The 23,768-nt window shown below is 35.1% G+C and overlaps 1 protein-coding gene across 1 annotated transcript; it reads right to left on the bottom strand.

Moving 5' to 3' along the window:
* Nucleotides 1-10,808: 10,808 nt before the first annotated feature.
* On the bottom strand, nt 10,809-19,889 carry LOC113689010 (cysteine-rich receptor-like protein kinase 10). Its single transcript, XM_027206838.2, has 7 exons — nt 18,738-19,889; nt 13,824-13,967; nt 13,616-13,740; nt 13,317-13,527; nt 12,603-12,840; nt 12,316-12,466; nt 10,809-11,592 (listed from the first exon to the last, which is right to left on the bottom strand). The coding sequence occupies exons 1-7, from the start codon at nt 19,600-19,602 to the stop codon at nt 11,260-11,262; spliced, it is 2,067 nt and encodes a 688-aa protein (XP_027062639.2). The 5' UTR covers nt 19,603-19,889; the 3' UTR covers nt 10,809-11,259.
* Between the last annotated feature and the right edge of the window lie 3,879 nt (nt 19,890-23,768).

The following is a 23,768-nucleotide window of genomic DNA, read 5'->3' as shown; positions in this document are numbered from 1 at the left end:
AATCAATAAGTGCTCGTGATAGAGGAGTGAGTGAAGATTTAAGGTCACCACTTGTTTGTTTGGCGCCATCTACTAATCCATGGAAGACCATACCTCGTGTGTTCAAAAATTACTCTATTTACGAGGGATACCAGGATTACATAGAAGATGAAGCACTGAAACGAGTTACACGATTTTATCCTCCGTGAATAAATATGGCAATGTCTAGCCAAAGACATTAAAGAAAGGTGCTGCTTGGGAGGCAACCCAAGGCTTTTGTTTTAGTTTTCTTATGTTTTTTGTTATTTTTGTTAAGTGTTAGTTGCATTTAGTGATTTGTTGCTTTTGCGGCAGGAAGCTGGTAGTTAGACGTGCCCACGTCAGGTGATCACACCTAAGGAAGGAAGTTTTAATTTGGCAGACAAAAGACTACCCAGCAGTTAGGCGTGCCCACGCCAGATGGTCACGCTTAAGGAGCTTAATTTCCGTGGATTGGTCAGAAGATTCAAGGACAGTTAGGCGTGCCCACATCTAACGCAGTGGTTTCAAAAAAAAAATTCCTTTCTTTTTTTTTTCTCTTTTCCTTTTCTTTTTCTTTCTTTCTTTCTCTTTTTCTTCTTCTCTCCCTTTCCTTTTTATTCCTTTCTTTTCTTTTCCAGTTGCAAGACCGCAACCAAAGGACTTCAAATTCCACTACCACCGTTGCACTGTTCAACGTAGGTCGTCAGTTCCTGATTATCGCTACTCATCGCGCGTACTTCTTCCTCATCCATTGTGAGCCACCTGACATCCTTAACTGCCGATCATAGCTTTCATCGTCATCAGTTTTGCCATCGAGCTCTGCATATCTTTTGCCTCTCACCTACAGTTGTGCCACAACCCCCCTTTGATGATCAGGGAAGTTTCATTGTCCCTTTTTATTTTGAATTTTATTCTTTATTACTTACATTGGGGACAATGTAAGATTTAGGTGTGGGGGGAGTAATATATTGATAATATTTTGAAAAAGTGCAAGTGTAGGCATTTTTGTTGAACCAAGTCTTCAGTTGTCCCCTTGACTAGTAGTGTAAAATTAGTTCTCTATTAATGGAGAACAAGCCATGCAAATCATTGTTCCCAGCTTTTTCCTCCAAATTCGAAGGAAGAAAACTCGATGGAATTAAGAACTATCTCCAAACTACCAAGCCAAAGGGATAATTAAATGTTCCCTGCTATGGTCTTTGTGGCGCATATGATAGACACCTAATAGGAGAAGAAAACTACTCAGCGGAGCCCAGAGCCAAGTGGCTGCCTCCTTTTCTCTTCTTATTCCCTGGCTGAGTCATAATCCCGTGAGATCCCTGGCTGAGTAGTCATTCCGCGGGATCCAGCTTTCTCTTTTTCTTTTGTTTACTATTCAGCCTCTACTACTCCCTCAAATCCGTGCAAAGGAAATCATAAGACCAGAAATTGCTGCTTCCTTTGAGTATTAATTACACAGGCCGGCCATCCTATCATTTCCTAATTTTTAGCTTTTTGAAACCAAATAGACTTTCTCTTAATCTTCCGTCAATAATCCATGTAGACTCCATTTTGAATTGGGAAACTCTTGAAAAATCACATCTTTTATCTCTTTTTGTTCCACCTTCCTACAATTGGTACCAAATACCAAATATAAGTAGAATCAATCAATTAAAATAATATTTGGTATAATAAAAGAGGAAAATAATAATAGAATTAATGGCAAAAATACAACCTATCAATTTCCCCCACACTTAAACCATGCTTGTCCTCAAGCATGAGAACAACAAATCAAGCAATCGAATTCAAACAATGGCTATTGCTCACATCTTCTATTGCCAAAATACAATTAAAATACATGTCAAGTATTAGTGGCAATTTACAAGAAATACCTCTCCAATTAGCTTTCAAGATCAAGGACTCTTTCAATTTATGACTAACTAATCTAAGAATATACAATATTCAACCAACATCCATAAGCAAATGGTTCGACTATTAAGCAAAATCTCAACATTAAAATTCATGAATCATCGGGCTAACAATTCATTCCAACACTTCCACACTTTTCACTATTAGCACATTTTTTTTCTAAAATATCCCCACACTTGATTGATTTTTTTTTTTAGGGGGAATGCTTAGTTTTTAGCCATTCAAGCGTTTTGACGCGAACTCTGACATTGGCCACATGAAGGAGCCCGGTTACTCAGCCATTATTGCTTAAAATCACATACTCATAGTTATCGTCGCTTTTTGACGCGAAAGTCGACACTTATGGTGAAGACCTCCGGTTACTAAGCAACGATACTAGCGAAATATAGCCGAATACTATTCATAAATAAGCACCAAATTAAAATTAAAAATCACACAAACCCACTTCATTTATTAAACATGGAGGCTAAGATTAATAGTTGAACCAATTTGCATAAAAAAAAATGCTAGACAAAAATTTACAATACTTAGAAAAGTTAATCAAAAAGTGTAAAAGTCACAAAATCTCAAATATTCACCAAAGAGATACCCTTAAACTTAACCATATCATACTTAACACCTTAGACTGTAAAATCTTAGCAATAGAAAAATTTGAGACATCTAACCATCATTTATCAGGAATAATCACAAATATGCACAAAAATAGGCAAAATTTGGATAAAATTCAACAAAGTCAAACAAAAAATGCCTACACTTGCACTTTTTCAAACTTGGCTCTGGGCTCCGCTGAGTAGTTTTCTTCTCCTATTAGGTGTCTATCATATGCGCCACAAAGACCATAGCAGGGAACATTTAATTATCCCTTTGGCTTGGTAGTTTGGAGATAGTTCTTAATTCCATCAAGTTTTCTTCCTTCGAATTTCGAGGAGAAAGCTGGGAACAATGATTTGCATGGCTTGTTCTCCATTAATGGAGAACTAATTTTACACTACTAGCCAAGGGGACAACTGAAGATTTGGTTCAACAATTACTGTGAGATCTAATTTATTTTAATTGCTTCCTCCATTTATTGGTATTCATATGTTTCCTGCTCTTAACCGTTATAACTCGTGTGGATGATTGATTAGTGCACAATAATTAATTATTCATATAGGCTATTTTGCTAATTATGGATAATTGAATCCGTAATTGTTCGTTATCCCTATCTCAGTAGCAACTGGCGTAATTGGGTTTATGTCAGGGGAACATATGATCTAATTTAAACAAACCTTCGTAGCGTGTTTGTTAGTTAGGATTGGGCCTTTCTAATTATTAATGCAATCTAGAAATTAAATCCTACGGTCGTGCCTAGGGTTGTTTTTGGGTTAGAGAAATAGTTAACGGTCGTACCTTAACTATCGAGAAATTAAGGAAAGGTTGGTTGTTTATCGCGTGCATGACAACTATAACTGGTCTATTAATAAATGTTGGAATTATCTGTGAATTGATGATCAGTTGCATGAACCATTTCTGAAGTGTATCCTTGGCTAGAGTTTCTCTAAGTATTTCTTTTAATTAATTATTTTCTGCATTTAATTTATTTAGTTGTCATTTAATCCCAAAACCCCCCATTAATCTTGACTTGAAAAGAAATAAATTTCTCGCCAGTCCCTGAGAAGACGACCCCACTTATCACTATCTATTAGTTAGTGAATTTAGTTAAATAATTAATTCAAGTATATCGGATTAAGCAAACTCTTCGGGAACAGGGTGAATCAAGTAACCCATTGCACACCTAGAGTCCCTGCTCCAGTACTGGAATTGATTATTGACTGTTTCAGGTGGTAGTTAGGTTTTACTCCCTCCGTCCCAAAATTTGGGAAGTTTTTCGGGAATAGCACTTTTTATGCACAGTAAAATGGTGGACTGCACTTTTCATATTCTTCCAGTTTTACCCCTTGTCTATCACACGGAAATAGCCGGCCAAAAGCAAAAGGTCACAGAATGGTGAAAGTGTGCATGTGTTGTGGTGGGCCATATGTAATTGTTTATTATTAGTTGATGGAATCTTGTCATTATTACTAAGGGTATAAAAGGAAAGTAGTAGTGAAAGTTGTTTGACTTTTGCCATGAGACTCTTATTTTGGGACAACAAAAAAGTGAAAACATGACATTAACAATGGGACGGAGGGAGTATTTATTATTATTGCACGGGTTCGGTACCTGTCAATTTTTGGCGCCGTTGCCGGGGACTGGTACTTGATTAATTTGTTTCTTTTTGAGTTCATCTTGTTTTTATTTTTTTTATTATTTTTCTCTTTTTTCTTTTTCATATATAGTTATGGCTGCTAACTTTCCGTATTTTGGTGGTAGATTGGATTTTATTTCTAGAAGGGATTATAATGCTCGTGCTTGTTCTAATGATCAATGGGCTGTTGCAAATTGTGGAATTTATTTTGTCTCATATAATTCAACCGACATATGCCCTGCATTTCAAGATGGTCTAAGTGCTCCAACCGAAAATTTTTCACCTCAATATCAAACGTGGTATGACCCTTATTCAAACGGGTATGATCAAGGATGGTGGGATGATTCCAATTTTAATTATAAACAACGACCAATAGATTTTCAACAGCTAGAGTCTCAAGAACCGTCATCCATGTCAGGTATGTCTCTTGAAGAAATAGTTGAATTAATAGCTACTAACACATATCAAATTCAACAGGAGACACATCAACTTCAACAGGAGATAATAGATTTTCATCAGGAAACACAAGTGTGCAGCTATAACCTGGCAGATCAAATGGATCAATTGACATTTAGGATAACGCAATTGACTTCTCGAATGAGTGAAGAATTGCCCTCACAGACTATTATCGACCATGAGGAAGATGAGAGTGCAATTATCTTAACAAATCATATGGTACTGCAAGAGTCTCAAAGAGAAGAATCTAAAGATGCAGTTGAAAAGAAAGTTGAAGTGCAAGACATGAGACCCCAACATCAAATGGTTCAAGTGAATGAATCCAGTGAACAATCTCCAAATGCGGTGACATCTCCTCCATTTCTTAATCAACATTTTCTTAACTCTCATTCTTTAATTCCTGTTAGTGAGATTGAGTTTATTATACCAAACGATTTTGAGTTTTATGATAGGAATAAATTAAGAGTTATGATGGAAAAATATCTCGAATCAATAAGTGCTCGTGATAGAGGAGTGAGTGAAGATTTAAGGTCACCACTTGTTTGTTTGGCGCCATCTACTAATCCATGGAAGACCATACCTCGTGTGTTCAAAAATTACTCTATTTACGAGGGATACCAGGATTACATAGAAGATGAAGCACTGAAACGAGTTACACGATTTTATCCTCCGTGAATAAATATGGCAATGTCTAGCCAAAGACATTAAAGAAAGGTGCTGCTTGGGAGGCAACCCAAGGCTTTTGTTTTAGTTTTCTTATGTTTTTTGTTATTTTTGTTAAGTGTTAGTTGCATTTAGTGATTTGTTGCTTTTGCGGCAGGAAGCTGGTAGTTAGACGTGCCCACGTCAGGTGATCACACCTAAGGAAGGAAGTTTTAATTTGGCAGACAAAAGACTACCCAGCAGTTAGGCGTGCCCACGCCAGATGGTCACGCTTAAGGAGCTTAATTTCCGTGGATTGGTCAGAAGATTCAAGGACAGTTAGGCGTGCCCACATCTAACGCAGTGGTTTCAAAAAAAAAATTCCTTTCTTTTTTTTTTCTCTTTTCCTTTTCTTTTTCTTTCTTTCTTTCTCTTTTTCTTCTTCTCTCCCTTTCCTTTTTATTCCTTTCTTTTCTTTTCCAGTTGCAAGACCGCAACCAAAGGACTTCAAATTCCACTACCACCGTTGCACTGTTCAACGTAGGTCGTCAGTTCCTGATTATCGCTACTCATCGCGCGTACTTCTTCCTCATCCATTGTGAGCCACCTGACATCCTTAACTGCCGATCATAGCTTTCATCGTCATCAGTTTTGCCATCGAGCTCTGCATATCTTTTGCCTCTCACCTACAGTTGTGCCACAACCCCCCTTTGATGATCAGGGAAGTTTCATTGTCCCTTTTTATTTTGAATTTTATTCTTTATTACTTACATTGGGGACAATGTAAGATTTAGGTGTGGGGGGAGTAATATATTGATAATATTTTGAAAAAGTGCAAGTGTAGGCATTTTTGTTGAACCAAGTCTTCAGTTGTCCCCTTGACTAGTAGTGTAAAATTAGTTCTCTATTAATGGAGAACAAGCCATGCAAATCATTGTTCCCAGCTTTTTCCTCCAAATTCGAAGGAAGAAAACTCGATGGAATTAAGAACTATCTCCAAACTACCAAGCCAAAGGGATAATTAAATGTTCCCTGCTATGGTCTTTGTGGCGCATATGATAGACACCTAATAGGAGAAGAAAACTACTCAGCGGAGCCCAGAGCCAAGTGGCTGCCTCATTTTCTCTTCTTATTCCCTGGCTGAGTCATAATCCAGTGAGATCCCTGGCTGAGTAGTCATTCCGCAGGATCCGGCTTTCTCTTTTTCTTTTGTTTCCTATTCAGCTTCTACTACTCCCTCAAATCCGTGCAAAGGAAATCAAAAGGCCAGAAATTGCTGCTTCCTTTGAGTATTAATTACATGGGCCGGCCATCCTATCATTTCCTAATTTTTAGCTTTTTGAAACCAAATAGACTTTCTCTTAATCTTCCGTCAATAATCCATGTAGACTTCATTTTGAATCGGGAAACTCTTGAAAAATCACATCTTTTATCTCTTTTTGCTCCATCTTCCTACAATTAGTACCAAATACCAAATATAAGTAGAATCAATCAATTAAAATAATATTTGGTATAATAAAAGAGGAAAATAATCATAGAATTAATGGCAAAAATACAACCTATCACGTACAAATGATAAAATGACCGTACTCGTATCACTTGTTTGAAATGTATCTCCACGATGGATTGGATTTCCGAGAAAATGGCTTGACAAATGACATTCGACCGCATCTGGACATCCTCAAATATTGCTTTATTTCTTGCCTTCCAAATTTGCCAACATACTACAGTAGGAAGTAGTCGACCAATAAACCGTCTTATATCAGAATCATATGATTTCAGCCACCAACCCACTATGCGAGGTCTCAAATATGACCCTGATACTTGGAGTCCACATAAAGCCCCAAAATAATTCCAAACTGTTAATGCTATATTGCCATTGGAGAATAAATGTTAGATTGACTCCTCAGATGCCGATTGGCAGCAAAAACACTTTGAGGGTAAATGAAAACCAAAGTTTCGTAACCTATCCGGTAGCGGCAACCTACCCAGCAGCAATCGCAACATGAAGAAAGAGGCTTTCAAAGGAAGGCGGGGATGCCAGATTCTATCAAACACCATTGATGTGTTTCGGGCTTGCCTAATTTCTCAAAATGCTGAAGCTACAGAGAAATTTTCAGAAGTTGTGGGCATCCATATGACTTCAGCTTCACCCCTCTCTTTCAGGAGCGGATGGTTGAAAATGGAGTTAACCATTTCATGTGGCAAATATTGATATAACTGATTCGCATCCCATTGCCCATTAGTGATGAAATTGCCAAACGACAAGTTTGGGACTACCGTAGTTCGTAAGAACAACGCACCACCCCCCAATCAATTGTCATACCAAAAATGACATGCTCCGTCTTTGGCAACCCATAACATAGAAAGTTCCACTTGTTGACTCACATTCACCATCCTTCTCCAGAGTGCCGAGTCCATTGTTCTGATCTCTACCCGACAAGGATGTAGTTGTCAACAATATTTTGCTTTCATAAACTTAGCCCATAACGACAATCCCTTTCTGAAATTCCACCACAACTTGAATGAAAAGGTTGTATAAACATCCTTTAACCTTCGAAATCCGACTCCTCCTTCCTCTACTGGATAGCACATTTGAGACCAACGTATCCAGTGAAACTTGGTAGCCTCGAGTGATGATCTCCATAGGAAGTTTGAGAAGGCATTTTCTATAGTTCTAAATACCTTTGGCGGGATAATCGCCGCTGATAGCAGATGCACTGGCATCGATGCTAATACATGTTTGATTATAACTATCTTGCCTCCAAATGACAGCATCCTTGATTTCCATGACATAATCCTCTCTAGAATAGACTGACACACTTCCCCAAAATATGATGATTTACACCTTCCAAAGTAAAATGGGAATCCTAGATAACGTATTGGAAAAGAATGCCAGGTAAAACTAGTGACACGTTCAATAACCCTTCGTCTTGCCGGTGACAACGATGGATGAACTAAATAACAGCTTTTTTGCACATTTATCATCTGCCCCGAACACCTTTGATACAATTGTATCACCTGCATGATAGTCTTTAAAGAATATGAAGATCCATTTGCAAATATGAGAACATCATCTGCAAATGCCAAATGTGTCATAGAAGGACATGTGTATGGAATTTTGAAACCCACAAAACCCGATTGCATGACGAGGTTATTTAAACCTCTAGATAAAACCTCAGCCCCTATAATAAATAAAGCAGGCGATAATGGGTCACCCTGACGAAGTCCTCTCGAAGACTTAAAGAAACCATATGATGACCCATTTATAATTACCGAAAACCAAACATTAGAGATCAATCTCCAAACAAGATCAATGAATCTTTCCCCGAAGCCAAATCTCCTTAGAACACCAATAATATGATCCCATGCCACTCGATCATATGCCTTAGACATGTCTAGCTTCATTACCACATTACCACCTCTCTTCTTTTTTCCAATACCCGATATTATCTCCTGAGTTAGCAGAAATTTTTCTGTTATATTACGACCCTTTACAAAGCCTGTCTGTTGGGGGGAAATAATTTTTGGCAATACATAAGCCACTTTGTCTGCTAAGATCCAAGATATCAACTTGTTAAAGAAATTACACAGACTGATTGGCCTAAATTGTGAAAATTCCTGAGGATTTGACATTTTGGGAATTAGCACAATAGAGGTAGAGGTGATGAATCGAGGTAACTCTGCCCCACAAAAGAAACTGAGTATTGCATTGTAGACATCTTGGGCAACCACTTCCCATGCAAATGTAAAGAATTTTCCAGTGAATCTATCTGGACCCGCAGCACTATCTCCATCCATTGACCTCACAACTCGATAGACCTCCTCAGTTGAAGGAAATTCCTCCAATTTGTCATTGTCGTCTTCCGAGATAATGAGCGGAAGTAGATTCAGCATATCAGAAGAAGATTCCAAAGAACCCGTGAAAAGATCTGAGAAGTATGTTATTGCCTCATTAAGATCTGAGAGTATTACATTAAGACTTTTTTATTTGATGCTTAAAGCACCAAATAAGCATATAGAAAAAGGAAATTGGCCCACCATTAAACCTTTAAAATTACCACCCTGAAATACAGCACATTAGCAAACAAATTACCCTTTTGAAAAAAAAAGAGACCCACTCCTTATGGTGCTTTAAGGGCACAAAATATAAACCCAAAAGATAAGACAACATTTAAATCAGTGACTAATCTAATCTAATTTTATTAGATGATGTCTAATTTGATATGGATAAAACATTTACATATCTTAACTAAGGGTGCACATTAGGATCATCATGATTTGAGACTTTTTAGGCACCCAATTATGTATTGCGACCTAAACTTCCTTTTAAGTGTTCTACTGTTACACTAATACACCATCACCTATGATATCTGGACACCAATTTGAGTTAAAAAGTTTTTAAAAAAATGATGAAATATAGAGTCCTCCTTAAAGTGCCAATAGTTTTTCCTGTCAATCACAACATCACAGATCACAATTCCCTGGCTTTTCCTTACCCAGAGAAAGAAAGAATGAAATGAAGGAAAGAAAAATCCAAGATGAAGAATAAGAAATATTTTGATGATCTGCCATTATCTCTCATACACTTGCGAAGATATTCACTTGTATAATTTTGGGTTGATAATTTTGTATTTTTTAATATCAATTTCCATACTCTAAATTTCATCTATGCATTCGGGGATTTCATAGAATTTTATGTACCTTTAAATTCTCAAGATTTCTAGGTTATTTGTGATGATTTATGTAGCAGAATAATTCACAGATGTAGTTATTCACTTGAAAAAGTTCATATGCTAAATGTGAAGATTGTATAAATGCATCAACTATCCTTTTTCTTTTTTTGCGTAATCATTGATAGTTGGGATAGCCATATTTTTGTCGTTGTCAAATACATGTGGAAAAATCATGATTAAATGATATAAATATGCCCTCAGCTTGTGACAGATTACTTTTGACTTCGTGAGCTATGGACTTCATGAAGTAATGGTAGAAATACTCAACTAGACATTTGATACTGAATGAAATTAAAGCTGATGAAAAATTTGAGCCAAATTTTCTTGAATGGAATGTGAACAAAGTTTCTTGTTTGGAGCCCAACTGAGATTTTTTATCAATTTGAAGGACTTAACTGAAACTTGTTGTTACTTAAATTTTAGGGCCAAAATGGAATTAACCCTTCTTGCTATGTGTTTACTTGATTCAATTAATAGTTGTTTATACAACATTTGGTGGTTATAATTTACACAATTATATGAATGGTTTTTTCTTTGCTTAAAGAAAAGGGAAAAAGATAGGCTAAGTTACATTAAAAAGAAGAATAGAAAAAGGTAAGTGCAATAAAGAAAAGAATAAAGAAAAGAGAAAATTAAATGACAAAATTGGGTAAATACTTTAAACAAAAAAAAAAGGAATAACAAATACGAAGATTGTATGAATGCAAGTACAATGTTATTACAATACTATACTTAAGAAAGCTTAGGTGATAATAAATCATTGAATGCTGAAAAAGTTCCAAATCAGGATGAATCTGACATAATTTAAACTCCTTTTAACTAATAGCACACTCCAAGAATTGTGAATCAAGAGAGCCTTTATATTGGTTTTGTTACCAAACGTATACATTGTAAACCCGGGCTATCCTTCATAATTCGTTGGTACAATGACATAATTGATAGACTCAGTTTGGAAGCCAACTTTGCTATGTACAAATGGTAAAAGTTCAAGACATACTGTTTGTTCGATCAGCTGGGGATTAATGTTCATAAATAAAATTGCTCTTCTATTTTTAAAAAATATCTAAAGAGCGACAACAACTTGCATTTTCTTCCAAGCACATCCTTGTACCCCTAAGGTGGAAGAAGTCAATTAGTGTGAAGCAGCAAACATTGAAACGATCCCCTAATTTCCAACAATAGTGGGCAAATTTAGATACCTTCCTGGTAAATGAATCATGCTTCAAAATCTACAACATAATGCTGATGATGAACTAGATATTTTCTTCCATAATTGGCCTATTTCTTCCTTCATCTGGGATATGGTTCAGTAATTGATGCATCATTGACAGAGCTTGAAGCTGAAATTCTTTGAGTGTTGGATTGATCAACTTTCAGCTCGTCTACCCTGCTCTCCGATCCATTGCTCCGGAAAACTGCCGGACGATGTGGAGTTGGTAGGGAAACAGAACCAGGATTGAGCATGCAGACCACTGAAGCCATTGTGGGTCTTTTACTGGCATCTTCTTCAACACATAGTAAGCCAACTTGGATGCATTGAATGACTTCATTTCTGGCATAAGAATCCCCAATGCTTGAATCCAAAAGAGCTAAAGTTTGGCCGCGTCTCCAATGGTTCCAAGCCTTTTCGAAATAATCCCACTCATAAGGTGTACATTCTTAAAAACTTCAATTAGCTTAAATAGATATACAGGTAAATGTCAATATTCACAATAGGCAATTGTCAATACTCTCTATTTCAAGTTTAATCATATAAAAAGATGGATTGATCTTTCCTACACTGACAGTGTATACACTGTTGTCAGTGTTTGATGAACAACAACTATGCAAAATTTGAATTTTAAATTTAACTTTTACACACATATCATGAATATAAAGATGATAATGTATACGCTGTCTGATATATGAGATTTATTCATAAAAGATTTCGAATCGCAACCTTTTTTCCCATCATTGTAGTTAAGTATAACCTGAGAAAGAAGTACAATGGTCTTTACTGAAATTTACAAGTACTCTACTTTGAGTGTGTGACAACGTACAAAACGAGAGAACGAATAGCAATTATGACAAGTCTTGCATCCGACATCTAAAAATTTCCATAAGAAGCACATAAACAGAAATACGTATTTATTTAGGGCAGGTAGTTCATAAATTATCGTGCCATTTTGGTCTGGTTCACAAAAAAAATGGTATTGCAAGTTTACGTGAATTTAATAATGAAAAAAAAGAAAAGATAAAAGGTTGAAAATTAGGAGTACCAATATCAAATCCTCCTCCCCAGTTCTGCAAAAGCAAAAAAAAAAAAAAAGTAACAACTATAGCAAAGGTTTTGCAATTTGTACTTACATAGCTTAGAAGGTCTTCGGAATCTCTAGATTGATGGAAGTCACTGCTCTTCTTGCCCGTGACAATTTCCAAAATTACAACCCCAAAACTAAACACGTCTGACTTTAGTGAGAACTGACCCCACCTTGTGTATTCAGGAGCCATATAACCACTACAAGCCACAACCATTGTTATAATCAGTCCAAAGATAATCCGAATGATGCAATCAAATGGAGGTGTACATAATTTTCCATGAAAGATTCAAAGTGATATTATGTGAGAAAAGATAGTATGGGAGCAAAACTTACACTGTCCCTGCAATTCTATTTGTGTTTCCTTCATATTGATCAACTCCACAAATCTTTGCCATGCCAAAATCTGCTATCTTTGGACTCATATTTCCATCCAATAATATATTACTTACTTTGAGATCGCGATGAACAATTCTTAGACGAGAATCCTCATGCAGGTAAAGAAGTCCTTTTGCTATACCTCCAATGATATTGTAACGTCTTGACCAGTTCAATGATCGTTTATTTTCTGGATCTACACAAATTTAAACACAATATATTGTGCTAGCATTGAGAATTATTAAATCAATAACTCCAGAAAGCATAATCAAATAGGTAAATTAAATATAAATGCACTCTCAGTTTAGTTCTTAAATTTTTATTGTGGACACTTCACCCTAAAGGTTTTAAATTGTCCCACTTCAGTATAATTATTAATGAAATCATCCCACTTTGATCATTACTTGCCATTATCCCATTAGTTTTGACAGTTGAGTGAGTGATTGTGATGATGTGTGACAAATGTGAAGCATTAGGAGGTGAAGTATCCAAAATTAAAGTTTAAGAACTAAAGTTTGAGTGCGTCTGTGGTTTAAGGGAATTCACACCAATTAAACATTTGTCTAGAGGCAATTTGTCCGTCATTTCCATAAAATGGCAAGTCAAGTAAAATAGAACAAGATCACATGGAACAACAAAAAATTACTATAAGTATGTCCAGATTGAACCCACCAAAGAGAAAGTAGTCAAGGCTTTTGTTGGCAACAAATTCATAGATGAGTATCTTTTCTTCTCCTTCCAGGCAAAATCCCAATAGCCGAACTAGATTTCTGTGTTGAAGCTTTGCAACTACTACAATTTCATTTTTAAATTCTTCTGCACCTTGCACTGAGCTCCTTGACAGCCTTTTAACAGCTACTTCTTGTCCATCACCAAGTACACCCTGAGTAAACATGCATGCTAGAATTTAATTGAAATATTAAATGTGTAGATATTCAAATTCACAAAAGCAAAATATTTCATGCAAAGACCTTGTATACACGACCAAATCCACCTTCGCCAATTTTGTTATCCACAGAGAAGTTATTTGTGGCAATTTGAATTTCAGTTAAGCTATACTGTAAAGATTCGGCAGTGAAGATATCAGCAACTCCATCTACGCCAGAAATAAGCAAATACACTTAATTTATTTGTTCAAACAGATCTGAGGTGTTTGTAATATTAATCAATCAACTTTACCACTGGTTTCCAGTGCCATTGCAACATAACTCTTCCGCAATCTTCTTTTCAGGAAAACTAAAGCCATGATAAATAGCACAACAGCAACCCCAATTAATGGGACAGCAATTCGAAAAGCTGCTCGTGGGGGGCTTCGCCCTTTGCCTGGATGAAAGTTAGTTTAATTTAGCTTCGAAAGCCAGTTGATCATAGGAGATCAAGTTTATTAAACTTCGAGGTAGAGTCACTCTGAGACAGCCTTACATAGACAAAAAGCTAGAGTTGAGATCCTCTCTATTACTTTCTCACCATTTATGTGCCTAAATTTTTCATAACAATCTATTTATGTCAATAATTTTACTTCCACAAGTAGATCAACATACTTAAAATTCATTCTCATTTATGAATTTTTTGTCATTCAATTTGTACAAAACACTTTGACGGTGCAATATGGGTCAAAATTATATTTAAAAAATGTAAAGTTTGATCCAATAGTAAAATTTAATCAATTTAATTTGAATTTTTTAATATACTTTAAACAACACCAAAAATATAATTTGGATGACCTTTTATTTCAAACATAGTATTATAACCATGTTTACTTAGGTGTAATGGAGAAAAAATTTTCTCCAATTAATGGAGAAGAGCCTAACCCAAAAAGCTATGCAAAAACACATTATTTGAAAGAATATTTTTTTTTTCAATATTCTTTAAAAGTTTTTCACTACCATTTGGTCTCACATGCTTCATGTTGATGGTAAATGAAGAGAGATTTTCATCATCAATTTGCAATATTATGGATTAATATCAAGAAACTCCCCTGAGGTTTGAACATCTACAAGCTTAACTGTGTTTGGACCAAATTACGACTACCCATTGTATGCGAGGCTGTCCAAACCCAGTGATTATTAAGAAATGACAACAATGCCAAATATTTTGGAAATAAAACCACACAAATGAGATTGCTTTTTTAGGCCAAAGAATTGCTATAGAAGAAAAAAGGTTGAAGAAAATTAATTACAAAATTAAGAAGAGAGACAAATCACCAAAAATTCTTTAGCCTATGCACTTGTAGCCTTGTGTAGAAGTGCAAATCCTTATATCTTATTCGCTGGATGATTTCGCACCACGCATCTGTGGTCCTGTGAAATGGGATAGCATAAGTTTTCTTCGCTTTCAGAAGACCACGGATCTGAGATGGGAAATCATCCAACGAAGTGTTTCCTCTGCTGTGTTTTTTGTTCTTTTGTCATGTATTTGTTTTCATTATTCCATTTTGATTTTTTATGACCCTACATGAAGAATACATGGCAATATGCATAGTTATTAAACTCGATCGGACAAGAAATCCAGCAGAGGGACCAGGGCAATGGGCGACTAGTTTAACCAATCAGTCATTGGTTGAACTAGTGGGTACTAAATTAATATTTACAAATATAAAATAGTAATAAAGTGTTTTTAAATACTAATTATTATACTTTGAAAGATATATAATGAACATACAAATATTAATAGAAGATTCAATTTCATTTTACTGTACTTGCACATAAATAAATAACACATTCAAATTTAGAACAAAATTGTATCACTTATTTTCAAAGATATAGCATCATTTTTATTATTTTATCTTTCAAAAATAAAATAATTTTTAACAACTCAAATATTGTAAGTTTGAAAGTTAAAAGAATTAATTGTATAACAAAAAAGTAAACAAGTTTATGTAATAAAACATTTAATTATCAAGTAAAAACTAAGCAAGTAGTAAAATTTTATACACATTTAAATGAAAATCCAACATACAAATCTAGTCAAAAGTATATTACACTTTATTTCAAAAACAATGATCCACAATTGTATTAGAAAAAAGAACCCAGTCAACTGGAAAACCGGACGGGCTCCGATTGAACCACCATGTCAAACAGGTTTGATCGGACCAATTCATTCTCCAATCAAACTGGAAATCCTTTCGGCCGGATGGTCGAGTCATTGGCAGGTTGCAAACGAATCGAACCGTTTACGAGCAACCAAATCCAAAGCTTGACTTGAGCTCGATGTGTTGCTCGCGACAACTTGAGCTTGATCAACATCAAACTCGAGTCGAGCTTAACTTGATCAAATCGAACTCGAATTCGAACTCAAGTTCAAAGATATTCAACTCATAGTTCATAAGCCGACTTAATTATATATATATATATATTATTTTTTATTTTAATAGTAAAATTACATATATATTTCTAATATTTTATTATTTGTTAAGAAAATTATTATTTTATTCCCTTTTTAAAAAATAAAATAATTATTTTTTTAAGCTCGAGTTTGAGTTCAAACTCGATTCGAATTTGAGTCAAGCTCGAGCTCGAATTGTTACATTGAGAGCTCGTCGAATTCAAGCTCGAATTTGAGCTTGATAAAACTAAGTCGAGTTTGGATCGATTAAATCAAAGTCGACTCGATTCAACTTGTTTGTAGCCTATTTCATTGGGCCGATTGTTTGAACTGCTAGGGTCACGTCAAGTTCAATAACTATAGGGGATGAAATAAAAAGTAAAACAGAAAATCCATTGTGAAACAAATGTAAAAAAATTTTGTGCCAAAGAATTGCTGTAGAAGAACAAAGGTTGAAGAAAATTATTTACCAAATTAAGAAGAGAGACAAATCACCAAAAATTCTTTAGCCTATGCACTTGTAGCCTTGTGTAGAAGTGCAAATCCTTATTTCTTATTCGTTGGATGATTTCGCACCACGCATCTGTGGTCCTGTGAAATTGGATAGCATAAGTTTCCTTCGCTTTCAGAAGACCACGAATCTGAGGTGGGAAATCATCCAACGATGTGTTTCCTCTGCTGTGTTTTTTGTTCTTTTGTCATGTATTTGTTTTTAGTTATTCCATTTTGATTTTTTATGACCCTACATGAAGAATACATGGCAATATGCATAGTTATTAAACTCGATTGGACAAGAAATCCAACAGAGGGACTAATATTCTTCATGTAAAGTACTTTTAGATATGCAAATTAATATTTACAAATATAAAATAGCAATAAAGTACTTTTAGATACTAATTATTATACTTTGAAAGATATACAGTGAACATACAAATACTAATAGAAGATTTGATTTCATTTTACTGTACTTGTACATAAATAAATAACACATTCAAATATAGAACAAAATTGTATCACTTATTTTCAAAGGTATAGCATCATTTTTATTATTTTATCTTTCAAAAAATAAAATAATTTTTAACAACTCAAATATTGTAAGTTTGAAAGTTAAAAGAATTAATTTTCTAACAAAAAAGTAAACAAGTTTATTTAATAAAACATTTAATTATCAAGTAAAAACTAAGCAAGTAGTAAAAGTTTTTACACATTTAAGTGGAAATCCAACATACAAATCTAGTAAAAATTATATTACACTTTATTTCAAAAACAATGATTCACAATTGTATTAAAAAAAAGAACCCAATCAACTGGAAAACCGAACGGGCTCTGATTGAACCACCATGTCAAACAGGTTTGATCGGACCAACTCATTCTTCAATCAAATTGGAAATCCTTTCGGCCGGATGGTTGAGTCATTGGTAGGGTTGTAAATGAATTGAACCGCTTACGAGCAACTCAATTCAAAGCTCGACTTGAGCTCGATGTGTTGCTCATGATAACTCGAGCTTGATCAACATCAAACTTGAGGCATGCTCAACCTAATCAAGTCGAATTCGAATTCGAACTCGAGTTCAAAGCTATTCAACTCGATAGTTCATGAGCCAACTCAATTATATATATATATTATTTTTTATTTTAATAGTAAAATTACATATATATCCCTAATATTTTACATATATATCCCTAATATTTTAGTTCATGAGCCAACCTCCTCGTTACCAAAGCACAACTAAGGTAAAATTGCGATTTTGAAACCACAAGAGGTTAAGAGGCAAAACATTAAACCACGAAGAAGTACCATTAATTTACTTATTTAATATCAGATTTTAAACTAGCAAACAAATTATATTGCACTATAACGGAAAATCTTTTACATGCGTACAATACATCCTCGATCTTCTTGAATGTCTTTGTCTAAAATTGGAAAAACTAAAATGGATTCTTCTTTGCATTATGCCATAGAAATTTCATTTTTTTTACGTAATTTTGCAATCAATACCGCCCATAATATAACTCATGTACTATTTTAGTTACACACAAAAGTTAAATTAAAAATACCAAACTTTTTCCATTTGATTAATCATTGCAAAATTTTCCATGAACTTGAGCCCTTTTACACTATGTAAATGTTTCTAGCAAATTGAATGCAAAAACTTTCTCAAATGCACTTAATATTCATGTATGCTGATCAACCAATCAAAATAAAATTATAACATAAGTATATGATTTTTAAAAACCATATAATAGATAAATGGATAGATAACTAAATAAAAACGTAATGCACGTCAGGCCATCACAGTTAAAGGGATTCCGTAATGACCATAACAATTCTACTTCAACATATATTCAATAGTTATTACAGTGCTAATGCTTGCAAAAAGACTAAATTTACTGTCCTAAGAAGTATGACCACTTAAAATCTTCCATAAATTACAAATGATGATGCATGTGATCAGTAAGATGTGCTGATGCGGAAATCTTACTGTTACGTATTCAACTAAAATTTGACTTAGAAAATTCATTAAGTTACGTGGTGGTCTCCTTTCGTTTGAAAGTGAATTCACACCCTTCATCCTATATTTACATATTCTACTAACTTCAATAATATTAATTCCAATAACAAAGGTATGAATTTAAAATGAAGGATGTAAATTTAGTGCTTTTCATTTTCGACCTAGAATTTACTACAAACAAGAAATTGTAAGAATTAAGATTGTATTCAACACCAATTCCAAGAAGAGACGGCCATAGCAAGGCTGCAGAACTTACCTTCAGTGGAATTAGGAGGAGGACCGCCAGGAGAGTTTGGCGAGGCAGAGGATACATTATCATAGAAGCTGGAGACCTCATACCTCAGATTACAGCTTGGATAAAGTACTCTCCCTCCCTGCTTCTTGGAACAGCACGCGGGTACATCCATTATAGCCTCTCTGAGGCAACTTTTGCAGTCATAAGGGGATAGATCTGGTGTGCACTGCGTAAGGGTATACAATCTCTTTTGATCAGTGGAATAATTGCCTTCTTGGACAGCAAACTTTTTGCCCATGGTATGATTTGCAGCCTCATCCGCAGCGTTATGCAACAAATTGATCAATACCATTTTGAATTTGTCCCAGTCAGGTCCAGGGACATCGAATGGATTGCGCCTAGTCACATTCTCTCCCAAATCAGCCTTGGAGAAGATCGTCTGGTCAGAAAAACGTACCAAGCACTCGTCATACCAAACAATAGCAGCTGTTTGATTTGGGCACTCATGAAGTAGTCGTGTGTGGGCATCTGCGACGCATTCTTTGCAAACATCAGTGTGGACATCACCTCGACAGAGAAAGAGGCCATAGACCTTGTTTGAAGGGTCATCGCCAGTACTGAAATTATAGAAGCCATTGTTGTCTGTCCGAGATGCATGCGAAGACAGATTGTAAAGCAAGAAATTCAGATTGGCTCTGTAAATGCTGCCGGAAGGACTGTTAGGATTGTATGTAATATTTCCACAGTAAGAGTCAAGATAGTTCCAGGGGTCTGTGTCGTTGGAAGTGGAACAACAATATTCAATGGTATGGAAGCTAAGCAAACAAAGCATGTAATATTTGAAGTGGAACAACAAATATCTGGAGATCATTTCAAAGGAAGGCATCAAAAGAGTAAAAGGCTAACAACCTACAAACTAGATTGGTAGATTAGGAGCCAAATTAAGTATTGTTTGAGGGATCATGAAAGTTGTATAAGCCAGGAAAACTTATGGCCTGGGAAAACTTGACCTTGGCAAGTCTTACAACCAAGTCGCCTGGTCGTGAACCATCAGCTGACTGGCCTGTAACCAAGATTCTATAGTCAGTAGATGCTAAAGGTATCGAACAACGTCACTGGTGGAGGATAATTGGAATTTGACTAATGCTGAGAAGAATAAAGTGGACCCAGACTGAATCCCTACCTAGTAGTTCAGAGTTCATACTGGTCTGAGAAAGAGTTCTCTAGATACAGTTAAAAGGATAGATTATACATAATCCCCCGTGGATTCACTTGTTGTCACATAAACGACCTAATATTGCTAAATACCCACATAAATCTCATGTGATTTCATGTAAAGTGAAAATTGGAAAGAAAATAAATCCCATAATATTTTTAGTTACTAGTAGTGTCCTTATTTATGCATACTAAATCAATCAACACTTTAACCACCGTACATAAAATCATACGAGAATAATGTGGATAAAAGCAAAAACTATTGAGGGCTAAATTGAATATTCATGCAAATCGTAGGGAATTTAAATAGATATTTTGATTTTATCACACACGTTTTTATGTATGGTTTAATCAGTGTAACTATTGGTGCTTCCTGTCCATTTTTCATATTACATGAAACCACAGGAGGTTACATAAATATTTTGAAATCCTAAAGGGATCATGTTGCAATATGAAAGATTATTTTTGTTGTGTGGGAGGGGGGGGGGGTTGGGTTTAATTTAACCTAGTCAAATCATGTAAAGTCTGTCGCATTTGCGTTATTGGATTGAAACTTCCAAATAATTTTCGTTGTCGAAAATACCATTTGCAATATATATTAGTGTGTTCACCATTCTGTCCAACTTGTTTACATTTCATAGACTTTTCTTTTTCTTTGGCTAAAGTGGGAATATCACGAGACAAGCATTAAATCAAAGGGCCCTCCAACGAAAGAAATACCTGTCCAATTTATATTATCAATTTCATACTCCATGTGCTTGTCGGCATCTCATTTATGTTAAAATTAACTTTTCAAGATTGGTGTTCTGTTTATATTGTTTTTTGTTCGTGATTTTATATCTAATTCAGTATTTTTGTTGTCAAAATCACCCAATCTTACAACATATGTATATTTTGGAGTACATATTTGTGTTGTTCATAAGATGCTTGTATCTACTAGTTTAGATATTTATTCTGTTTAGTAATTATTCTACGACCTATTAGTGTTTTAGTTTCATAAATGCTGCAATTATCAAATGTGAATAATTTTTATTGTTTTAGTTATTATTAACATTTATGATTGTCCAGAAAGGGAAAAGAAGAACAGATTTTTGGGAAAAAAAAAAGGACTTAGAGGAAAAGGGTTTTTCAAGAATGAAAAGGAACAAGTATTTTCTTGCTCCGCATTGGAACTTCAGCAAGGAATTTTAAGTGCTGTCCAACCTAATTCCACAAAGATTAAATAAGTACAAAAGTGTTAAGTATTGAAGGATCCTAAAAAACCCTTTATCACTACTAGCTAGTAGGCCCTGATATATTCCTTAGTAATTGTGGATGACAGAGAGAGGATTGGAGGGCGGAGAAGAAAGAGAAGGAATTCTTTGTGTAGGGTAAAACCGCTACTTCTATTTCATGTTACTTACAAATTGTTATTGTTTTACATTAAAATCTTTCAGAGTATCCTATGATAACTTATGATCATGTTCTAAACCGTATGATCCTGAAAATTCAATGATGAAAAACAAGAAGAATTCATGGCTGAAGGTTTGACATATTCATGTTTTAGCAGTTTCAAGATCGTGATCCTAACCCATGTATACTCTAGAAAATTGGAGAACCTATTAAACCTAGAAGTTATATGATACAGAGCCGTTTATGATGAAGTTTCATGGTTTTTGTATTCTACAACAGCAGAACCATGACTTGGAAATAAGAAAAACTCATAATCTTGCATAGAAAAGTCTGCATAGCATAGTTGCATTGAATCCGTCATAATTTGGTGTATAAAGCTTGGATTAAGATGCCATATGCTTTCCCAAAGGGCTTTTACTACTTATAAAGTAATTCTTCTGGTTCAATTTATACCGAAGGTAGAAATTTTTTCAAGGTTGACTGTTTCAATTCAAAATCTTGGAACAGTTTCTCATCAAAGTTTTAGCCTCTTGATGTATATAGTAGTGGAAAGCCCATTCTTGTATGATTAGCATCCGATTATGTAAATCTAGTCCATTCTGGAAGTTTTAGTCTCTCTGGTAACCTTGTAGTTGTTGACTTTGGTGGCAGAAATTGATGACTTTTCCAAACCAAAATTGTTGACATTTTTTTGGCAAACATTTAATCCCACATCGGTTGTTTTGGAAGTTGTAGGATTGCTTGAGAGTTATAAAAGGACTCTCAAGGTTCCTAATAATATTTACCAAATACACTTACAAAAGAATTACACCAAAAGGATTTTGTGATTCTTTTGTAATTCTTTTTTCTTCCAAAATTTATAAGAGCGGGTCGCTTGAGCGGTGCTTAGAGATTAGGCAAAATTGGCCGAACTCTGTTATCAATTTTTCGGATGCGTTCTTTCCTTATCTCTTTTATTTATTTAGTAGTTTCTTTTCTATTGTAGTATAGTATTCAATATATTTGTCGGGTATATTTGTAGCTTTTTTATATGGTTCATTTGGGTGTATTTATTCTTATTCGTGTGTACGTATTATTTATGTATACACGGGTATATTTGTGATAATACACCGTGCACGTAAATTCTGTCTAGAAGACTAGGTTTTAAGTGGGATCGCTTGTGACCCCTCCAGCCTGTCCTGAGAATTTATTTGGAATGATAATTCTGTCTTAGGAGATTGTTTGATAATCTTTCTTGGAAATTACTAAATCGGTTTAAATCACTAGTTGAATTTTTTTGAGTGGAAAATTACCCGATTTCCCTAACAAGTGGTATCAGAGCCGAAGGTTCGTCCTTTGGCATGTTTTTAATTTTTATATTGAATACTATTATTTGAGTTTGTAATGGCATCAAACGATTCCACGTCAAGAGTTACATCTGGGCATCGGTTTCCCTATCCACATGGTCGAGGATTCCAATGTCAAGTTCGAAGTTGGCGGTGGAGATATTTGATCGTACTGGCCATTTCGGCATGTGGCAAGGCGAGGTCATAGACTCTTTTTTCCAACAGGGTCTTGACATTGCCATTGAAAAAAAGAAATCAGATGATATAGAAGAGAGGGAGTGGAGTACCATAAATTGGTTGGCATGCAGAACTATTCGATCGTGTTTGTCCAGAAAGCAAAAGTATGCTTTCAAGAACGAGACTTCTGCATGGAAATTGTGGAGGGCATTGGAGGAGAAATTTCTGAAGAAGAGTTGTCAGAATAAACTCCTAATGAAGAAAAGATTGTTTCGATTCAATTACCAACCAGGTACTACTATGAATGAACACATCACTATGTTTAATCAGTTAGTAGCAGACCTGTTAAATTTAGATGTTAAATTTGAAGATGAAGATTTGGCTTTGATTTTGTTGTCATCCCTTCCTGATGAATTTGAACATTTGAAAACTATGTTACTTCATGGGAAGGAAAATGTATCTTTAGATGTTGTATGTTTTGCTTTGTATAGTCATGAATTGAGAAAGTAGGATAAAATGAAAAATAAAATAGTTGCAACAGATGAAGCGTTAGTGGCAAGAGTTCGTTAACAAAGCCAATCAAATGGGAGAAGAGGAAGGTCCAAATCGAAAAGTAGAGTTTCCAAAGATGAGTGTGCTTTCTGTCATGAAAAAGGGCACTGGAAGAAAGATTGTCCAAAGTTGAAGAAGAAAGGGAAAGCTCCGTAAGACGCAAATGTATGTTACAGAGTGCAAAAGTGATACGGAATCGGATTTCTCTTTAGCTGCATCACCTTCAACATCTTATCCAGATGAATGGATCTTGGATTCAGGTTGCACCTATCATACGTCTCCTATGTGAGAGTGGTTCTTCGAACTTGAAGAGCCTGATGGTGGAGTTGTTTATATGGGAAACAACAACCATGTAAAACAGTTGGGATAGATTCAATCAAACTGCGTAATC

Source organism: Coffea arabica, chromosome 5c (genome assembly GCF_036785885.1).
Source record: "Coffea arabica cultivar ET-39 chromosome 5c, Coffea Arabica ET-39 HiFi, whole genome shotgun sequence".
Lineage (NCBI taxonomy): Eukaryota > Viridiplantae > Streptophyta > Magnoliopsida > Gentianales > Rubiaceae > Coffea > Coffea arabica.
This window is presented reverse-complemented; position numbering and strand designations above follow the sequence as displayed.

Bases quoted from the DNA above. Each gene is read 5' to 3' on its own strand.
- LOC113689010 (XM_027206838.2), bottom strand. From the start codon at position 19,602: ATGCCTTCCTTTGAAATGATCTCCAGATATTTGTTGTTCCACTTCAAA. The intron at 13,741-13,823 runs GTAAAGTTGATT...TTTCTGGCGTAG, and splicing joins AATGGCACTGGAAACCAGTG to ATGGAGTTGCTGATATCTTC. The intron at 11,593-12,315 runs GTAAGTACAAAT...TATTTCGAAAAG, and splicing joins CCGAAGACCTTCTAAGCTAT to GCTTGGAACCATTGGAGACG.